This window comes from Setaria viridis, chromosome 5, assembly GCF_005286985.2.
Source record: "Setaria viridis chromosome 5, Setaria_viridis_v4.0, whole genome shotgun sequence".
Taxonomy (NCBI): domain Eukaryota; kingdom Viridiplantae; phylum Streptophyta; class Magnoliopsida; order Poales; family Poaceae; genus Setaria; species Setaria viridis.
Window position 1 is genome coordinate 34241182 of NC_048267.2, and position 22166 is coordinate 34263347.

Consider the following 22166-nt stretch of genomic DNA (forward strand, 5'->3'; position numbering starts at 1 on the left):
GGGTTGAATGCACCAATGAACCGTGGAGTGCTATATATAGATGTACGTAACCACGTCAAAATCATGATGAAAGTTGTTAATACTAAAGTCGGAACTCAGAAGGGAGCGGATGGACGCTGTTTGGTGCTCCCTTCGTTTCAAACTGTAGGTCGTTTTGATTTTTCTAGATTCATAGATGAGATATACGCTATATTTAGGTGCATACAAAGTATGCATTTAGATATACACTATATTTAGATGCATACAAACATCTATGAACCTAAAAAATCTAAAACGACCTACAATTTGGAACGGAGGGAGTAATATTCAACTCCTTCAAAGTCAGAGTTAGTAGCTATTTTTTTTGCTTGATGTGATGTGATATGCGATTCTATCGCTGTGGAATATACTATTTTGTTACAAGAATCTTTCCTATTTTATCTTGCTGTCGTCAATCCTAGAACTACAATATGCCCTTTTATGCTCTTAAGTCCTAACTAACCGCTGCATCTGAATTTAAAAGAGAACCACTGAGGCGCGCGGCTTTACTACACAAGTATGTTAACCACATTTTGTTTTCATCTATGTTAGAATTGTAAAGTCTAAGAACCATGCATTTTGTTTTGTAAGATTTTGATGGTATAAAAGATACTGGTTTTTGTAAACCATGCTAACATATTCCGAACATATTTCATAAGTTCACGACTGAGCTGAGAGGGGAAAAGTCTTTGCAGCTCTCAACGAAAAATCTTCCCACGAAGTTTGATTACGATACATGTTCTTTTCAATTATTTTTTTCTCTTGATTTCCAAGATCACAGATCACGTACAGTCTTTTATATTTTTTTTCTTTCGTCTTTATTGATAATGATATCACTCCACTTGGTTAGTGCGAGGCTACGAGCTTTCCTTTTCTTCATAGCACTTTATTTAATTTTTGTGATGGTCGCTCACTTCGTGGTACAACTGGGGGTACGCCACTATCCAAAGTTGTTTGTTTGATCCAGACACACGAGCTTTAGTGACACTACTGGTCCACTGCATACTCCACTGAGGCACTGACCAATCGTTTGTTGGCTTCTTCCATAAACAAAGGAGCGTGATTCGTCCACACATCACGACCTGGGTACACGTCTTCAGAAAAAATGTGGCTGGATGCAGCATCTGGTAATTTTTCAACCACACGTCTACTATGTTGGATTTGTAGAGAACATCAAATTTAGTTTCTTGAGCTAAAATTTAGTTTTTGTCACATTAAATCTTCGGATGCTAATTAGGAGGACTAAACATAAGCTAATTATAAAATTAATTACACAGATGGAGGCTAATTCGTGAGACGAATCTATTAAGCCTAATTAATTCATAATTAGGATATATTTATTGTAGCATCACATTGTCAAATCATGGACTAATTAGACTTAATAAATTCGTCTCGCGAATTAGCATCCAGTAATTAGTTTTGTAATTAGTCTATGTTTAATACTTCTAATTAGTATCTAAATATTCGATGTGACAGTAACGGAACCCTTATTAGGTGTCGTTTGAGTGTGCCCGCTTGTTCTTTCTACTTCGGTCTTTATGCATTCGACTTGACATGACGTCTCAACATATATTATGTAGCCAATGATTGGTATGCTAGACTTATACCTAATTTCATTCTAGTACATAAGAGAGCATTTTAATATACTAATATAAATCGATGATGTGAAAGGCCTCTAGCCTAAAGGTTAGAGCACCTGAGTAGCACCCAGTAAGAAGTGAGTCTAGCTTAACTGGTTAGGTTGGGAGGTGTGGTCGTGCACTCTAACAACCCAGATTAGAGTCCCATCTTGCTCGAATTTGGGTGCCGATTCTTCTTTTTAATAAAAAATCGCTTAGCTCTTCCTAGGTTGATCTAATTTTTGTTTTCTGAGTAGCGCCCAGTAGGTCCAGATTCGACTTTTTGTGGGAGCGAATTAAACGGGTTTGAAATAAAAAAATAGGTAGGGACTTCCCCTGTTGACTTCGGTCAAAAAAATCGATGATACACGTAAACTTAACAATAATGATATGATTTTGTATGCCAAGATCCGGTAGAAAATGATAGAATTACAAAATCAACTTTGATATATTGAATACAGGAGATTACATGGATCTTCATGCATTTTTTTTTTGCTATTTTTCACTTTGAGGTGTAAACAGCTTGCCTCGTAAAAGACTTAGGGAACATTTAATGGTTTATTATCATATTAGCTATTTTTCACTTTGAGGTGTAAACAGCTTGCCTCGTAAAAGACTTAGGGAACATTTAATGGTTTATTATCATATTAGTAGTATTGTTAACTCGATTGATGACATATTCAATTGGAAAGCACAAACTGTAAACACTGGCCGCATATACATTCAACAATGGAAAGCAGAAAATATGAGTATGGGTGGCCACATTCGTTACAAAGATAAGACTTTGTGCAGCTGATTAGGCCTGTTTGGTTTGCTCTTGCTTATTTTTAGGGACTAAACTCCCCTTTAGTCAGGACTAAAGTTTAGTCCCTCTCTGTTTGGTTCTAGTGATTAAGGTCATTAAAGCTGTTGAACAAAGATCCTTCTACCCCTGCCCTGGTACCCTTTTTCCTCCCGACGCACGTGCCAACACCTGGACCGCCACCTCCCTGCCAGTGCCCGCCCATGCCCTTCCCCGCCGACACCCGTGCTTGGGATCCTCCACCACCCCCGCCGCGAGCAGGCTCCCCCACCGCCGCTCCCACCTCGCCGAGTCGCGGCTCCGCGAGCTCCACGCTGTGGCACCCAAGCTAGGAGCTCCGCCACCTCTTGGATCCCCACCCCTCCCGAACCTTCTAAACCCAGCGATGAATCGAGGCTGCCGGCATCAAATCGGAGGGAGGCCGGTGGCAGGGATGCCGGCGGCGACAGGCGGGGGATGGGCGGGAGGGAGGCCGGTGACAGGGGTGATGGGCGGGAGGGCGGCAAGGGTCGAGCAGGAGGGAGGACGGTGGCGGAGGCGTAGGGAGGGGCCGCAGGGACGACGGTAGCGGGTCAGGCGGGAGGGGGTTGGCGGGAGGCACGAGACATTTAATGAGGAGTACACTCTGTTCATGTACCTTTTAGTCCCTATAAGCAATCCCTTGGGAACTAAATGGCTAAACTTTAGAAATTATTTGACATTGTAGGGACTAAAATGACTAAACTATAGGCAAACCAAACCGGCTTCGTTCGCAGATCCGGCCAATCAGATTCGGCAAAGAGCCAAAGACCAAAGGCTTTTCTCAAGACGAGCAGATCAGTAGGTCACTAGTGCGGTTGGTGGAACAGGAACATCCGTCCACTCCTCCAACCCCACGGGTTCCCAGAGATTCTTTGGCGGTAGGTGATCCGGATCCCAACAAAAATCCATGCCCCACCCCGATGCACCCGTCCACCAAACCCCCCCTGCTCGTCGCTAGCGACACTGACGCACCATCCCCCAACCCAACGGCACCCAATCCGTCAGTGGCACGGTCAGCCCCCGCGATTTCCCGTGCGCGAGCGCGCCCGTCGCAACCCCACGTGTTGGCGTGTTGCGCACTTGCGCTTGCACCCAGGCTAGAGTCCGGGTCTGGCTTTGGCCTGGCCTCGCAGATCCCCTCGCGTCGCGGTCGCCAAGCACGCCGGCTTCCGCCGCACACCACCGGGCGACCCCTACCCGTGCGCTGCCGCGCCAGCAGCAACGGGACAACGGGCGCCGCAAAAAAATACGCCTGGGCTCTCGGGCGATCGGCGTGGCCCGCGCGGAAAATTTTCTGCGGCGGAGGGGACGCGCCGGGAAAAGCGATACGGCGATCCTCACACGCCGGCGTCGTGCCCGCAGCGCTCCCTCTCGCTCGGCTCGCGCGCCCCATCGCCATCCCCAACCCCCGTGATACCTCCCCCACGCCCGTTCCCACTCCGCCGTGCTGCCCCTGCTCGCCGATTTCTTTGGCTGGGCCTCCCCGCTCGGGCTCCTCGTCCATCCAAACGCCATCTGCGGCGCCACCCGCCTCCCGTTGCCGATCACAGTGTCAGCGCCTACGTCACCGCCGGTCCCCGTGGGCGTGCGTGCTCTCCAACTCACTCCACAACAACGTTGCGCAGGCAAAGCTCATCGCCACCGGAGGGGAGGGGAAAATCGCCTTACGTTTCTTTTCCCGGATGCGCCGATACATATTACCGGACAACCACATCACTCGCGAACCCAGCAGCACAGCCGCTCTTCTCGGCAGGAGCGGGAGCCGAGGCCTCCCACCCACCCCGGGGACTCGCCATTTCCATTCCTCCGCGCCCGCCTCCCTCTCGGCGCGCGTCCCCACCACACCCACACCTACACCCAACACCCAACAAGATGGAGCGCGCGCGCCGCCTCGCCAACCGCGCGCTGCTGCGCCGCCTGCTGGCGGCGGCAGGGTCCACCACGTCCCCGGCCCCGTCCCGCGGCATCTCCACCCTAGCGCCCGCGCCGGCGGCGGCGGGGAAGCGGCGCCCGCGGGCGCGGGGCGCGCACCAGTACGCGCAGGGCCGGCCCGTGTCGGTGTCCGCGCTGCAGCCGAGCGATACCTTCCCGCGGAGGCACAACTCCGCCACGCCCGCCGAGCAGGCCGCCATGGCCTCCACCTGCGGCTTCGACACCGTCGACGCGCTCATCGACGCCACCGTCCCGGCCGCCATCCGCGCGCCGACGATGCACTTCGCCGGCAAGTTCGACGAGGGGTTCACCGAGTCCCAGATGATCGACCACATGCAGCGCCTCGCGTCCATGAACAAGGCCTACAAGTCATTCATCGGGATGGGCTACTACAACACCCACGTCCCGGCGGTGATACTGCGCAACCTCATGGAGAACCCCGCCTGGTACACGCAGTACACGCCGTACCAGGCCGAGATCGCGCAGGGCCGCCTCGAGTCGCTGCTCAACTACCAGACCATGATCGCGGACCTCACCGGCCTGCCCATGTCCAACGCCTCCCTGCTCGACGAGGCCACCGCCGCGGCCGAGGCCATGGCCATGTGCAACGGCATCCTGAGGGGCAAGAAGAAGACATTCCTCATCGCCTCCAACTGCCACCCGCAGACCATCGACGTCTGCGAGACGCGCGCCGCCGGGTTCGACATCAAAGTCATCGTCGCGGACGCCAAGGACTTCGACTACAGCAGCGGCGACGTGTGCGGCGTGCTCGTGCAGTACCCCGGCACGGAGGGTGAGGTGCTCGACTACGCCGAGTTCGTCAAGGACGCGCACGCCCACGGCGTCAAGGTGGTCATGGCCACCGACCTGCTCGCGCTCACTACGCTGCGCCCGCCCGGCGAGATTGGTGCCGACATCGCCGTCGGCTCTGCGCAACGGTTCGGCGTGCCCATGGGTTACGGAGGCCCGCACGCCGCGTTCCTCGCCACGTCACAGGAGTACAAGCGCTTGATGCCCGGCCGTATCATCGGGGTTAGCGTCGATTCCACCGGGAAGCCCGCTCTCCGCATGGCGATGCAGACCCGGGAGCAGCACATCCGCCGGGACAAGGCCACCAGCAACATCTGCACTGCCCAGGTACTCACGCACTCCATCCACCCGTTCACCAAATTGCCTGATAGGATGGTACGAGATGCGTCGCTGTAGACCTTGATTTTTTTTATGTTGACAGATTGGGTGCCACCTTGAAATAGTGACCGAGTAGTGTTTGTGATAGATAAGTAGTGACAAGGACACTTGTGGTTCACAGGCCTTGCTCGCCAACATGGCTGCCATGTACGCAGTCTACCATGGTCCTGCTGGGCTGAAAGCAATCGCTGACAGGGTTCATGGCCTGGCTGGTACCTTCGCCCATGGACTGAAGAAGCTTGAGACAGTGACGGTGCAGGATCTGCCGTTCTTCGATACGGTCAAGGTCACGTGTCCTAATGCACGTGCAATTGCCAAGGAGGCTGTCAAAAACGAGATGAACCTTCGGGTTGTCGATGCGAACACGGTGCGCTTTATCATGATGTCACTATTGAATTGCAACTTACTGTGCGATGATTTAGAGAGTTAAGCATTAATTTCTATTTGTGATGTTATAGATAACTGTAGCATTTGATGAGACCACCACCTTGGAGGATGTTGACAAGCTGTTCAAGGTTTTCAACAATGGCAAATCAGTAAGTAGCCATTCAATTATTGCAAAATGCGTGTGCCTGATGTGAAATTAGATCCAAATATTAAACGATGTGCCATTGCAAACACTTTCAGGTGAGCTTTACAGCTGAATCCCTCGCACCAGAGGTCTCAAGCTCAATTCCTAGCAGCCTTGCTCGCGAGAGCCCCTACCTAACGCACCCCATCTTCAACACGTACGCGGCTGTAAATGCTTTCACGTTTGCTCCACTAATTTATCAGAACGTTTCTAATTTGTCATGCTGTGGGCTTGCAGGTACCACACAGAGCACGAGCTTCTCCGCTACCTGCATAAGTTGCAATCCAAGGATCTCTCACTGTGCCACAGTATGATCCCTCTCGGTTCTTGCACGATGAAACTAAATGCTACTGTTGAGATGATGCCTGTTACATATCCCAACTTTGCGAACCTGCACCCATTTGCCCCTACTGATCAGGCTGCAGGCTATCATGTAAGGACCATGATTCAGTTTTTGTAATTTCTAATGGCAGACTATTTGCATCATGATCCTCTAAACATCTGACATACCTTTTGTGTCCTAGGAAATGTTTGACGACTTGGGGGATCTGTTATGCAAGATCACAGGATTTGATTCTTTCTCTTTGCAACCAAATGCTGGTGCTTCAGGAGAGTATGCTGGATTGATGGTTATCCGTGCTTACCACAACGTAAGTCATGATATATCTGTCCTAGCTTTTTGGTATTGCTTTTCCAGTAATCTTTGTTTACAAACTATGCTGAAAAAATGCAGTCAAGAGGAGACCACCACCGCGATGTCTGCATCATTCCTGTTTCCGCACACGGCACAAATCCTGCAAGTGCTGCTATGGTTGGAATGAAGATTGTTGCTGTTGGAACTGATTCCAAAGGAAACATAAACATCGAGGAATTGAGGAAAGCTGCAGAAGCAAACAAGGACAACTTGGCTGCTCTGATGGTACTCTTGCTATGCCCTATGAGGATTTGTATTATCTTGAAAATTTAAATAATAATGCCACCACATCGGACATTTACTCTTTCAGCTCTGCTAAGCTGACCTTTTATGTTGTTCTGATGCTATACTGAAGGTTTATCACTGTGTAGCCTTCTTGCTTCGTTTGTATTATGATGCAAATTAGATGACCATGGCAATCGCATCTGCTTCATCATACTTCCCTCTTATGGTACTAGTCATACATACATATGCAATAGGAGGAATAGAAAGAGGTGCCGTGCACTTTGTTTATATTGATATATAAACGAGTGACGGATTGGAGTGAATACTATGAAACCATGGAAATGTTAAACTTCAGTTAGGATGAAGCTGATTGTTTTCAAAAGAAACCTTTTGAAATCCTTTTGCTGTATGCCGAGAATAACAGAGTGTTACATTATTAACTTATTTTTCAGGTTACCTACCCTTCAACTCACGGAGTCTATGAAGAAGGCATTGATGAGATATGCAGGATCATTCATGATAATGGTGGGCAGGTCTACATGGACGGAGCTAACATGAATGCTCAGGTTATTATTATTTTTTTTGCAGATTGTTATGCCATATTCTGTACTTTGTTCATCATGCAAGCACTCCTTTCAAGAGTTTATTATTCTAAAATGAATATGGGACATATTTATATTTGTACCCAGAGTCTGTAGATGGCCTTCCAGCATGTCGACAAATTTTATTCTTCTTTGTTTTTTGAAAAAAATAAAATAGTAGTGAACTTATGAGACAAATCATCTGAGTTCAGTACTTAGTAAGACAGCAATCACGTTTCGCCTGTTAATTTCTCATTAAGTGGTAATTCTGTGGTTCTGTTGATAATATTTGGGATCAAATTTTGGATTATACTATTTTCTCCAGGTTCACCTGAACCTAGTTCAGAACTTAAATGCCCCCTCTTATTGGATGGCCAGAGCCAAAATGATCAGTTCACTGGAAATTCCCTTGAGCTTACGGAAGTTGTATTTTTTACAGGTTGGGTTAACAAGCCCTGGTTTTATTGGAGCTGATGTTTGCCATCTTAACCTTCACAAGACATTCTGCATCCCACATGGTGGAGGTGGTCCTGGCATGGGTCCTATTGGTGTTAAGGAGCACTTAGCACCATTTCTACCATCTCACCCGGTGGTAGGTGCCCTGAATTCTTTATCCTGTCATTTGTCAGTCTATAATAATTGATATTCGAATCTGAGGCATATATTTAGTAGGACTTTTGGTGATCTTGCCCCTACTTTGAAGTGCAATTGTGTTTTACCCTCGTTTTTTTAACTTTGTGATTTTGCCCTCAATGATTCACAAGTTAATGCAATTTTACCCTTGATTTTTGCGTATTTGCCCCTGTTTTGATCGTTGACTAGGGGCAAAATTGCATTGACTTGTGAATAGTTGAGGGCAAAATCACAAAGTTGAGAAAATAAGGGCAAAATCACAATTCCACGTCAAAGTAAGGGTAAGACGTAAGAACACAAATGCCCCTAGTTAGTACTGCCCAATGTTCAACACTTAACTTGAGTGCTAGAAAACTGTAACATTGTTGACTGTGTCAGTGCATCACCACCTGGCATTCTATCATTTTATGAGCTTGAAAAGTTCCATTTTATGTTCATACAACAAAAAATATGTTATTTATAATCATGTTTAACTTCCAATAGTAGCTTCCTAGTATGTTTCAGACGGAAGGTTAAGAGAGATTTCCATATGTATTTCTCTATGTTACGTCTAATCCTACATTGTTCTTTGAAAACTAGAATCCTTGTTATCCTATCGTTGTTCTGCAACCTAAGCAATATTTTGCTCTCCTGCTGACGTATTTGTTCTCTGTCCAATTGTGTTTGCCACATTGGCTCATGGGTCTTATAATCGACACCTTATTTTCATGTTTTGTCCTAAACTAGTGAAGCAAGAAAGTGTTGGCAGCATTTTGTTTCATGTTGAAAGTACCGTGAGTGATGCTACTGTAGTATTTAGTAATGATGTCTTAACTACCCAAACTGTTCTACAAATGCGGAGCACTAAAACCAGAAAAATCTTTCATAATTTTTGTATGCTTCCATCATTTCATTCAAAAGCAAATACAACAACATCATCTGATTAATCTGGTTATTATTAGATTCCCACTGGTGGCTTTCCCCTCCCGGAGAAAACGGACCCTCTTGGTACCATTTCTGCTGCTCCATGGGGATCTGCTTTGATTCTCCCAATTTCCTACACATACATAGCCATGATGGGCTCACAGGGACTCACTGATGCTTCAAAGATTGCGATCTTGAATGCAAACTACATGGCAAAACGTCTAGAGGTACTTTTTTATTCATGACATCATACCTTAGTTACATTTGTTATATTTGTTAAAAATTAGTTTTCTAAAATCTACTTTGCAATAATTTGTGTGCAGAAGCACTACCCAGTCCTGTTCCGTGGAGTCAATGGAACTGTTGCCCATGAATTCATCATCGATTTAAGAGGGTTTAAGGTACTTATCCGAATCTTATTAGCAAATTGAAACTTGTGTTGATGCATTCAATCTCTAATTGGCTCCCGGAACTTTGTCAGACGACTGCTGGTATAGAGCCAGAGGACGTGGCAAAGCGCTTGATGGACTATGGATTTCATGCACCAACCATGTCATGGCCTGTTCCTGGCACACTTATGATTGAACCCACTGAAAGTGAGAGCAAGGTCAGCACATATTGCTTGTAATCTCTTGCTTCCCGTTATATCATCTAGTTGATTTCACATTAGCTTAATGTCACATCCTTTTTGTCTTGGCTGCAGGCCGAGCTAGACAGGTTCTGTGATGCTCTTATCTCCATCAGAGAAGAGATTGCAGAGATAGAAAATGGCAAAGCAGATGCGCTCAACAATGTCCTGAAGGTAAATATCATTAGTGTCAGATGGTATCTCTTAGGTAGCAGTTATTCACCATATCAAGCAATATCTTTGTCCACATAGTAAGTAGTTGCTAGGTCCGTTTGAATCCTATTCCTCGCCTATTGGGTGTGAATAACTTTAAAAGGAAAAAAAAAGCTATAACTGTAAAGAATATCTGCCTTTTAGCATATGCTAAGACGTCCACACATAGATGGTTTTTTCACACATCACACCTCTTCATACTTACAGAGGTTCACGAGTGCATTTGCTTTGTTCGTGCAGGGCGCTCCTCACCCACCCCAACTCCTGATGAGTGACTCATGGACTAAGCCGTACTCCAGGGAGTACGCCGCGTTCCCTGCGGCATGGCTCCGGGGTGCCAAGTTCTGGCCAACAACCGGTATGAGCAAATCCACCGTCTCCAAGCCTTTTCTTCTTGGCTTCATCATTACTGTAAGAGAAAGCTAATCGTTGCTATGCTCAGGTCGTGTGGACAACGTGTACGGGGACCGCAATCTCATCTGCACGCTGCAGCAGGCGGGGCAGGTGGCGGAGGAAGCAGCAGCGGCCACTGCGTAATCTTGTCCGAATCACAACCGAAGCGGTTAGTCTCAGTGCATAGTTTCATTGCACAGTTACCTAGATTGAGAACTAGATAACTGTGCCAGATGAGTGTCATGGGGATGAAACTCACTTCTCATCTGATGAAACTCCCTCTATTAATTACCTTGCTAAGTCAGCAATTTTGCTGATGTAGCGTTCTATCATGAAACGCCCCCATCGAGACTGGCCCAACAGCTTGTAATGCTTCCTATAGGAGGGAAGCATCCCCTCTCCTCTTTGTCCTTTCTGCGATGTATATACTAGCTCATGGCAGCTCCTGATCCCCTCCTACCCACAGCTGCCATCTTTTTTTTTTTGAAGCGCACAGCTGCTATCTTGTAATTCTGTACTTCATTGCTCCTCCATTCCCTTTTTAGAAACAAATTAGTTTTTCTCGACTAGAATCGCTGCTCTTTTCTCTGGAGTCAACACCAAAGAATATCTGATTGATACATGTCCGATCCGTATCAAAACAGTGGGGAAGGAATATGCTGTTCTCTAATCATCCGTAACAATAAAGACGTTGTTTTGGCGACCAAAAATAGAGGACTTCCATGGAGTTGTGGCGATATTTGAACATGTCTTTCTACAGTTTTCGCGCTCCACTGAACCAATAATGGCACCAAGCGGCCAAACCAAATTTAATGTCGATTTATCTTTGTCGTCAGCTTATCTCCCCTCCAGGCTCCAGCTCTGTTTGTTGATGCCTGGTGCCTGCCTTACTCAAAACAGCAACAATAATAGGAAATCAGGGGCCAGGATTTTCAATTATTGCTGTGTTGGTGCTTCTATCTTGTGCCAATGAGGCACCACCGCGACCGTTGGAAGCAATACTCAAGCAAATGGTGGTCCTCGAGTATGTCCTGGACATGGGCTTCTGAATCGCTTTTGGGCAATTTTGCAACATATATAATCTGAACTATCTAACCGCTTCCTTCTACACTGTTTGGTTCTGCGTTAAGATCATTAAGCTAGCTGACCTGACGCTCATAAACTAATCTAGATATTCTCGAATGTTGTCTGGCTAAATAAATCAGATGTTTTAGCTTGATACCAACGCAAGAGGTTTGATTTATTTTTTTTAGAACATGCCCCGCACGTTTTTCTTTTAAGAAAAAAAAAGTGAGACCGACACGACACCACGTACAGTTGGTGGTAGTACCGATGACACGTCAGCTTTTTTTGCAAGCTGAGAGCAGCGACCTACCCCTGAAACAAAGAAACGAAAAGGACGATAAAAAGGAAAGAATGGACGATAGCTAGGCCGACAGCACATTGACGGAACACCGTCACCCCTCGCTACAGTAGGTTAACTCATTTTTACCGTTCTTGTGCGTTAACTTAATCCTGGGTTAGGTTAAAAATTCATTGACCAATTTAACATTCCTTAACTGAACTACTAACTCAAGGGCAAGGCAACCTCCTCGACGAAAAGTCCTCCTTCCGGTGAGATGGATGGGTAATTAAGGGGGTGTTTGGGTAACACCTCCTAAACTTTAGTACCTGTCACATCGGATGTTTGGATACTAATTAGAAGTATTAAATATAATCTAATTATAAAACTAATTACACAGATGGAGTCTAATTTGCGAGACGAATCTATTAAGTCTAATTAGTCCATGATTTGACAATGTGGTGCTACAGTAACCAGTTGCTAATGATGGATTAATTAGGCTTAATAGATTCGTCTCGCGGATTAGTACAGGGGTTCTGCAGTTAGTTTTATAATTAGCTCATGTTTAATCCTCCTAATTAGTGTTCGAACATCCGATGTGACCCTCCTAAAATTTAGTACCTCGTATCCAAACACCCCCTAAGGGCGGTCCCGATGGATAGTTTCTAGAGGCAGTTTTCAAGAGAGAAAGAGAATAATTAATATCCAATAAAAATTATTTCTTCCAACTTATGGTTTCTACAGCAGTGTCCATACAAAGAATAAATTAAATGCAACACAAAGAGAGAGTAGATCTACTGCGGCTATCACCCATGTAGCCTGACTTCGTGTGACCTACGCATGATGCTAGCAAACAAAGATAATATTTTTGCAGTCCAGCAAACTTTGTAACGCCCAGCAGTAAACATGTTTCCAGAATCATATATTAATAATAGAAATCCAGGAAAAAAGATAATAAGGTAGCACATATAGTTGATAACAAAAGAACTGATAATAATAGGTAGCACATATAGTTGATAATAAAAGAACTAAAGTCCATGATATGCATAGTAAAATAATAAGGTGGCATCATCCATCATCTCTCATGCATGTAGTTGATGTCAGGTAGGATGCACACGAACTCCAGTAGCCATCAGGTCACACAGCATTCCAGAAATCATCATCTGCAAGGGCAAAACAGTAAACAGATGAATTTTAAAAAATCATTATTTAGTAATATTTGCACACAAAGATGAACTAGCATGAGCTACCAGGATGACTTAGCAATATTTGCACACAAAGATATGTACCTAATTATTTTGCCTATTTGAATTCTTAAACTTTTGCCAAATATGATCAATCAAATCAGGTTGAAGTTGTTTGTACGCTTCGCAATCATGTAAGGCGATATTTCTGTTAAGCACGTCTTCCATCTTTGAGTTTTTTCCATGAGAGATTGTAGCTTCTTGAACAATATATGTGCTGGCTTCCTCATTCAAATCAAGTGGAACCTGCTCTATATCCTTCTCATCTTCAATTACCATGTTGTGGAGGATTATACAAGCAAGCATGATATTCTCAAGATCCCCTTGCTCGTAGAGACGTGCTGGTCGATGCAAAACACAAAAGCGAGACTGCAAAATACCAAAAGCGCATTCAACATCCTTCCTTGCTCCTTCTTGCTGTTGTGCAAAAAGTTTATGTTTGTCTGATTGTGGTTCACGTATAGACTTCAGGAAAACAGGCCATTCTGGATATATGCGATTAGCTAGGTAATAGCCGATATCATATTGTCTTCCATTGATAGAGTACTGCACCTTAGGAGCTTCTCCTCTCAGCTGGTCGAAAATCAAATGTGATTTGTTAAGCACGTTGATATCATTATTAGATCCAGCAACACCAAAAAAAGCATGCCATATCCAATGATCGTGTGAAGCAATTGCCTCTAGAATGATCGTAGGTACACCATGATTACCGCGGGTATACATGCCCTTTCATGCATAAGGGTATTTTTTCCAATACCAATGCATACAATCAATACTCCCTAGCATACCAGGGAACCCACGATGCTCACCGATCTTCATTTAGCGTTCAACATCTTGTACTATTGGTCGCCTCAAATACTCCGCTCCAAATTTGTCAATCACTCCCTTCACAAATAACTTCAAACACTCAATTGCAATACTTCCACCAATCTTAATATACTCATCAAGCTGGTCTGCAGGGCTCCCATTTGCTAACTGCCTTATAGCAGCAGTGCACTTTTGGATTGGGGGTAGCTTAGAGCGATTAACAGCATCGAATCTTAAGGTAAAAAATGGAGACCACTCACCGAGGGCATCGACAATGCGCAGAAACAGAGGTCTACTCATCCTAAACCTTCTACGAAAGGTTGTAGAATTGTAGACATAATTCTATGTGAAATAGGCATCCATAAGCCGCTGATTGGCTTCTTCACGAGGCCTTGCCAAATATCTCCTTGGACCACTGTTACGTCTCCTCCCTTCTTCTAGCACTTCAATTTTATCCCTCAATTTTGCAACCACTTGATCTTGTAGGTCTTCTAATAAATCTTGCTCGGCTACAAAAAGCATCGACTGTGTACAAATCTTCTAGGTCTATGCTGCCATCCTCATCATTAGGATCAGCATCATGCGGTGGCTAGTGAGACATTATGGGTAGATAGAGAGGAGAACTACATATGCACACAGAGGGCAGACTGCTGGTGCATATATATGTGTGTACAACAATTAAATACTATAGTCGCACAGGAAACAAATAGGCAGCCCCCCATGAGCACAGCAGAGATGCAGTGTTCACACCAAAAATCAGTTCACACCAGCAGGCGGTGTTCACACAAGTTTGACTATTTTCCAAGCAAATAAAGTTGCAATGTTCACATGCAGTTTTCATTTTCATAGAAAATAAATACTGACAACAAATAAAAGTCATAACTCTACAAAAAAAACAGCATGCAGTTTAGCAAATACCTTAATTATTTGTAGCAAATAAGACCATCCTCATGCTCTCCATTGCTTTCTCCCTCTCAGCCAAAGCATGTGCACTCAAATTGCTTGTGGGTGCTAACAGTAGCTCTTTATAACTGTCTAGCATTTTACACTTCACTTGTTCTTGTGCTCCTTATGTGCAAGTTTGGTCGCTTCAAGCTTGCTATTTGCCAAATTTTGTTGCACCTCTGACACCTTCTCACGGTTCTTTCTAGCCATTGTGCTTACTTCAATAAACTTGTCTAGCTTCTCAGTAATAGCTGAATAAGCATCAGATGCCTTCTTTTTCCCATAGCGCTCATCCTTACCTTCTTATGACCCATAGGACGAATATTAGGATTATCATCCAAATTCACCACTTCAGCTGGCTTAGTAGTTGCACCCTTCTCCTTTTCCTTTTCCATTTTTTTAACATATGCATACCACTTCCTTTCATCTCGAACAACCTTCCATATATGCTTCAGCATGAAATATTTATCATTATGTGTAGAGGCATACATCTTATCTGCAAGATCTGTCAATTGGTCATCACTAAACCCACTTCTATACACTCTATTGGTTTGTATCCAGCAACCATGATACTCACTCACTGGTTTCTTAACACGATCCCAACGAATTTTCATCTGGTTCCGATTTCTCTTGCGGCAACTCTTTGTGGTGTGGTTGTACTCTTTAGTAAGATCCGCCCAATATTGATCTGCCTTTCTGTCAGTTCCATCAACCGGGTCCTTTGAGTTATGCAACCAAGCAATGGCCTACATTTAAAAAAATAACATCTCAAAGTTTACAACCAAACATAATTTTTCATATACTCTAGGCTCAAAGTTTACAAAGTAAGAAAGGTGGCTTACCAATCTAATGTCTTCATCTGTCGTCTAGTTCAATTGCTTGTCAGTCCTAGGATCTTGGGGGTTTTCATTAGTATCTGCATCAACATCGATTGTTTCTTTATTTTTTGCATTGCTTCTACCTGTCGGGGTTTGTTCAGAACTTGGAGCAATTGGAGAAGTTGCACTTTTTCTTTTTTAGTTCCAACAAAATAGAAATTTTCACTGAGATGGTTAGTAGATTGATCTAACTGCATATTGGTAAACCCACCTGGTGGATAAATTCTGAAAAAAGAAAAAAGATATGTTCAGTGGAACTAATGTGCTACAACCGTGTGGAAGTATTAAAAAAAATATGACAGCTCTTTGCTAAACCATACTGATTATTTATCAGAAAAAGACATACTAGTGCAAATAATATCAGTAATTTTCAGAAAATTACTAGAATAAAATTAACAACTCTTTGCTAAACCATACTAGATGCACTGCCTGAAGGACTTGTGTAGGAGTGAAATAAGCATACCCTTCAGTGGGAGAGGTCATAGGAGATGAGCTTGTCCGCCACGCAGGATAACCGGCGAGTTGAACACTTGCAGGTGGTGGAGATGATGCTGCAGCTAGGGTGGCGTGAGCAATAGCGACCGACGAAGATCCAGCAGCAAGGGCGGCAGGAGCACCAGCAACTGAACTGGATCCAACAGCAAGGGCGAAGGGAGCACTAGTGCCTCTCCTAAAATTTGTCGCCCGGTGATTCATTTTTCTCAGATATTTGGGATGGATTGGGGGCAGAGGAGGCTAGGTCTTGGAATTAGGGGCGCACCTCTATTGATTCCAGTGAGCGAGCGCAGGAGAGGGCGACGTGCGGGAGAGGAATTGCGGCCTTGCTTGCTCCCGCCATCTGCGTGGTGGTGGCGGCGCACTGGATCTAGATGGATGCCGCTCGAAACTACTCGAGTCTCCTCAACGGGGTTTGGGTGGTTTCGTGGTGTCTCGGTCCTTGCGTCGACTCGGTTCCGTGAGGAGGAAATCATTTCTCTGTTTTGTGCTCTCACTCATCATTAATTATTTTGCCACATAAGCAAAAAGCTGAGCTGCCAAGGTAATTAATAGACATAAAAACCACCATAAATACTCTATTGGAACTGCCCTAAAGACAAACTTGAATGCACGCCAGCGCCAATGATATTAAGGGGGTGTTTGGATACACCCCGCTAAACTTTAGCACCTGTCACATGGGATGTTTGGATACTAATTAGGAGTATTAAACATAGTCTAAGTACAAAACTAATTGCACATATGGAGTTTAATTCGCGAGACGAATCTATTAAACCTAATTAGTCCATGATTTTACAATATGGTGCTACAGTAACCATTTGCTAATGATGGATTAATTAGCCTTAATAGATTCGTCTCGGACTCTATTTATACAATTAGTTTTGTAATTAGCTCACGTTTAATTCTTTTAATTAGCATCCCATATCGGATATGCCCTGCCAAAGTTTAGTGGATGGTATCCCCTAAACTATTCCTAATCATTGCTCACCGAGCCCGAGGCCGCCGTGCACCGGCGGACCGGTGAATGATTGGATCAGAGGAAATGTGACCGACCGAGGTGGCAGAATCTGAGCCAGAACAGCTGGTCTGCCAATTCCGCCAGCCGCCAATTCCCACCGCGCTCCGCCGCGGCGGCCGCCGCCGTAGAGTGACGTGACGATCCCGTCCGGCCGCCCCCGGCCCCACCCCACTCCCCCCGCACCGCGAAACGGTGACGAGCCGAGGAGGACGCCGAGGTGCCCCCCCACCGGTCGATGGTTCGCCGCTGGCTCCGGGGCACATGGACTCCTTCCGCTCCTCCAACGATCTCGTACGCTCTACTCCGCCATCTCCGATCCGGTCTGGCCATTTCTCACTTCGGTCTGATCCGGTTGTTTGCTTTGCAGGCGTCGAAGAGCTCTCTGACGCTGGGGGAGCTCGCGTGCGTGGTGCTGCTCCCCGTGCTCGCCGTGGTGGACGCGGTCCTGCTCGGGGCATCGAGATGCTTCCAGAAGAGCCCACCCAGGCTGCTGTCCGCGGTCGACGCGCGCGCGGGGAGGATCCGTGCCGGCAGACGCCTCACCTTCCGTGAGCTCGCCGAGCTCGCCGACGAGTCCCACTGCTGTAAGTATACGGCTGCCTGTCCGGTTTCTGTGTTCTCTTCCGCCTGCTGTCGTGACCTGAGATGTTTTTCTGGGTGTGTTTGCTGGGAGTCTAGGTGAACGAGGTGGAGGCGCTGTACGAGCTGTACAAGAAGATCAGCTGCTCCATCATCGACGACGGCCTGATCCATAAGGTTCTTTTTTTGCAAATGTTTATCCTTTCCTTTCTTTTATGGCACGGTTTGCCATATGTGCGCTTTTTGTTTAACTTTTGGACCCCGTTTGTGCGGTGAGCCTTTTTTATGATTCCAGTGACAGACTGACAATCCACAATTGAACTGTCTGCTGTGAAATTTCTGCATATTCCAGTGAAATTTGTGCCCTCCAAAAAGTATTGATCCAGTTTAACGAATCCATAACGTGGAAAATGGGACCCTCAATTTGATGTTAGATTATTCCTTTTAGTATTAGTTGTGCCGGCGCCTCCCAGATTCTAATCGATGGCAACTCTAGAACTTTGCTGGGCAGTAGCAAATCTTGAAGTTGGCAAAATATGTGTTTCCAATGCTTTTTACCATGCAAGAAGCTCCCTGAGTCAATTAGGACTAGTTTCCTCAGTTTGCACTCCAGTGTCCAGTGGTGTTCTCACACTTTCCTGGATGGTACTTTTGGTGCCATTAAACATTTTGGAAGATACTTTTAGTTACTTTACGGAGAGCAGAAAGGTAAATTGAGTAATTGACCCTAACATCTTTTAAGAGAAGAAAGTTGAACAAGGGTAAGTTATCAATCCTTGACAAAAGGTATCATGCACTAAAATGGGGTTGGGCATTGAAAGTAGTTGAACATTAGTTAAAGATGCCTTGACTGGCAAAGTCTTTTATTTATCCACTCTACAATACTTTCAGTGATGGTATGCTAAAAGCAGGATAGTCTCTGCCAGGTGAAGATTTTATAGTGGATAATGTACCAATCCATAGTATTGTTTGTTTGTTGGCCATAAATTGTGAAAGATTCTACTTCTTTTGTACGAGTAGCTGCAGTTGGCATTGTTCAAGACGCCATCTGGGAAAAATCTTTACCTAGATAGAGTAAGTGCCAAAGCTTGCTCTACCCATTCTCGGACATAAAGAGAAAGGAAGAAAGAAAAGGAAAATGATCAAGATGAAAACTTATGCACCCACTCCTCTCGATTGAAATGTTTTTTTTATCTTTTTGGCTGCTGAAATATCACATGGCTTGTTCTTTTTCTGTATCTTTCTAAAATACTACATTAATGAATTTTCTTAGGGAACAGGGGTTCTGTTACTTGACAAGATATCATATTTGAATTGCTTTCCAAGTTCTATATCTTTTTTTAAAAAAATAAAAACTAAGCTTCATGCATTGTGTGGGTGAATGCACATTGCATAGTTGTGAAGTTACTGCTGTTTTTTGAGCTATCACATTCAAACTTATCATGGTTGATGCCTTTTTTGGTTACAATGCTGTGCGGCAATGCAAAACCCCAAGGCAAAATAGAAAAAATACTGTATGATTTAATAACTGATATATTTCATAACATGTTAAAGCAACCTTACTTTTATTTCTGAAATTTTCTTGCTTTCCATGTAGCTCCACTAATTTGAGTTTTTTAATTTTTTTAGAGATCCACAATTGAGTTTTTCTTTCTGTTGTCCCTGTAGTTTTTTGATATTTTTGATGAAAAGAAAAATTCTGTTATTGAATTCGAAGAGTTTATCCATGCAATTAGTGTGTTTCATCCATATGCTCCTATTGAAGATAAAATTGATTGTAAGTATGGCGATCTTGATCCGCTCTTCTTGACATGTGAAGTTTTGTCTTCCAGACTGCCACTAAAATCTGTTTTGCACTTCAGTTTCATTCAGATTGTATGACTTGAGGCAAACTGGTTTCATTGAGTGTGAAGAGGTATGTATGCGTTTGCTAGTGCACAAGTTCTAAACAAATTTATCTAAGCATAGAATTTCTTCAGCGATTTGTATTACTTTGTCAACATTTGAATATTTGATATTCTACTGCTTGGGACTTCTGCATTGCCACTGTCAGTCTCGCTGTCCCAGCACTTACGTGTTTGGAGAGCTTTGTATATGAATATCGGTTATTTACTGGGCTTTGGATCAATATGATCTAGATTTCAGTAGACACCTCATCAGAAAATGTTTATTTTGTTGAAACCCTCATAGTGTCAGATCTAGCCTAACCATGAATTTCCTACTTCGTTGTCCTTTTCATTAACGACCACATAATTCTGTTTAATCTTTCCAGCACTCAGAATATCAGATTGGTAAGTGGCAACTCGTGTACTTCATACGTACCGACAAAGTAAGTAGGCTTGGGATTACTTATTTGAGGAGCAATCTAGGCATGCTCTTGACATACAATGGATTACAATCAGTCTTTGAGTAGAAACAGTACGGACAACATTGAAATGATGTTAAACTTATTGCCTTGTTCTTATTTTTGGTAATGGAGCTTGTCAGGAGAAATCAATGCTGTATGACATGACCCTATTCTGAAGTCCAAAGCCCATGCATGTTATTTTCCGCAGGTGAAACAGATGGTCATTGCTACTTTGATGGAGTCAGAGGTGGAGCTGTCTGATGATCTTGTAGAAGGGATAATGGACAAGGTATCATTGTAACTGTCTCTCCCCCTCAAGCCCTCTCCTGTTTCTGCACTAAGTAGCAGGAATTTTTGATGATTTATGCCTGCTTTGTCCGTCTGCAGACATTCAAGGATGCTGATACTGATAAGGACGGCAGGATTAGCAGAGAAGAGTGGAAAGCTTTTGTGGTGCGGCACCCTTCTGTTATAAGAAGATGACACTGCCGCACCTGAAGTATGGATGCTACTTGTGCTTATGCATTTCATCAACTTGTTTTCTTTCCTTCCTGGCCAGGAGCTGCTAGTTCATGATTTGTTCTATTTTGTCAAAAACAAGTGATGGTGCTAGGAAATATATGTTTCTCACTAGAGCTGCATACTGGCTAATTGCTATCTGCTTCTGAATGTCTGCTAGCAATACGCCGCAATGGTAAATGACAAACTTGCTGATTCATCCTCCTTTTCCTTCCCAGGGACACCACAACGGCATTCCCCAGCTTCGTTTTCAATACGCAAGTTGAAGACTAGGGTGATACACAGTTGGTTGTACAGTATTATTATTATGGCTGCTAAATTCAGAGCAAAAGACGGAGATGGACAGTCGACGAAGAAAGAAATGGGAGCTCTGAAAAAATTGGTGGATATTAGATAGCACCGGAACCTGCTGCTCCTGCTGACCTGGCCCCCGTCTCCCAGTCGAGTGGATGATGCGCAAAGCTGCTGCTGGAAGAGTCAACCTCTGTGTTTGCGGTTTGATTTAGGGGCATGCGTAAGTGTTTGGGAGATGGGAGCTAAACTTTAGTCCTATCACATCGGATATTTAGATGCTAATTAGGAGGACTGAATATGAGCTAATTACAAAACTAATAGCAGAACCCATAGGTTAAATCATGAGACGAATCTATTGAGCCTAATTAATCCATCATTAGCGAATGGTTACTGTAGCACCACATTGTCAAATCATGAACTAATTAGGCTTAATAGATTCATCTCGCGATTTAGTCTAGAGGTTGTGTAATTAATTTTATAATTAGTCTAGATTTAATACTCCTAATTAGTGTCCAAACATTCGACGTGGCGGGGACTATCCAAAGCACCAATTTCATTCTATCGCTATCGGCATTCGGCACTGTTGTGATTTGTGAAAAATCTGACAGCGACTGCTTTCTTGAGGCATTCCATTTTATTACATTAGGGTACATAAGGTTATTCCTTTATCTCAATCAACTCGGCAGCCCCTTGTTCAACTGTTGCAGTGTATTTTATTAAGGCAAGTAGTAGTAGTAGTAGTTCCAATATGGTATCTTCAATTTATTGTTTCTAGAATGTTCCAATATGATCTTCAGGACCATCTTATTCATACGATGGGCTGAAAGCTTTGATGCTCCAACAACCGAGAGAGAATCGTTCAAGCATTTGTCATCATCTCTTGCCATTTGCGTTTTCCATCTCATTCTGCCTGAACCATCCACATCGACATCTTCTTTTGCCATTTGCGTTCAGTTTCCGTCCGTCTCCACTGTTCCACGGCCTCGAGAACGCATAGAGCGGCAGATGCTCCTCTTCGGCTCAACCCCACGGCAAATGGCAAGGGCCGTAGGGCACCGGCCGCGGTTGCCTCTGACACCCCGGACAGGCCTGTCAGTGGCCCGACTTCGCCCCGGCTTCCGGGAGAAGCAAACGCGGTTTTATTTATTTTAAAAAGTGAATTTCTTTGAAAGTTTTTTTTTTGAAAAAGCAAATGTGGCAAGTACGGAGTACGCAACCGTCCACGGAAGCCGGCCGGCGAAGCAAGCGCCGGCCACCTGCGTTTGCGGCTACAATTT

General features: G+C 44.6%; 1 protein-coding gene and 3 pseudogenes across 1 annotated transcript; 2 read left to right on the forward strand and 2 right to left on the reverse strand.

Moving 5' to 3' along the window:
* Positions 1-3985: 3985 nt before the first annotated feature.
* LOC117856739 (glycine dehydrogenase (decarboxylating), mitochondrial) lies at positions 3986-10880 on the forward strand. Its single transcript, XM_034739113.2, has 15 exons — positions 3986-5529; positions 5702-5947; positions 6039-6116; positions 6208-6308; positions 6389-6584; positions 6676-6801; positions 6885-7070; positions 7523-7636; positions 8091-8243; positions 9226-9414; positions 9511-9588; positions 9669-9794; positions 9891-9989; positions 10269-10386; positions 10471-10880. The coding sequence occupies exons 1-15, from the start codon at positions 4333-4335 to the stop codon at positions 10563-10565; spliced, it is 3102 nt and encodes a 1033-aa protein (XP_034595004.1). The 5' UTR covers positions 3986-4332; the 3' UTR covers positions 10566-10880.
* A 1980-nt stretch (positions 10881-12860) lies between these two features.
* On the reverse strand, positions 12861-14336 carry LOC140222888 (protein ALP1-like; annotated as a pseudogene).
* Positions 14337-14535: 199 nt separating this feature from the next.
* On the reverse strand, positions 14536-16475 carry LOC117855866 (uncharacterized; annotated as a pseudogene).
* Positions 16476-17295: 820 nt separating this feature from the next.
* Positions 17296-21765, forward strand: LOC117855865 (calcineurin B-like protein 10; annotated as a pseudogene).
* Positions 21766-22166: the final 401 nt, after the last annotated feature.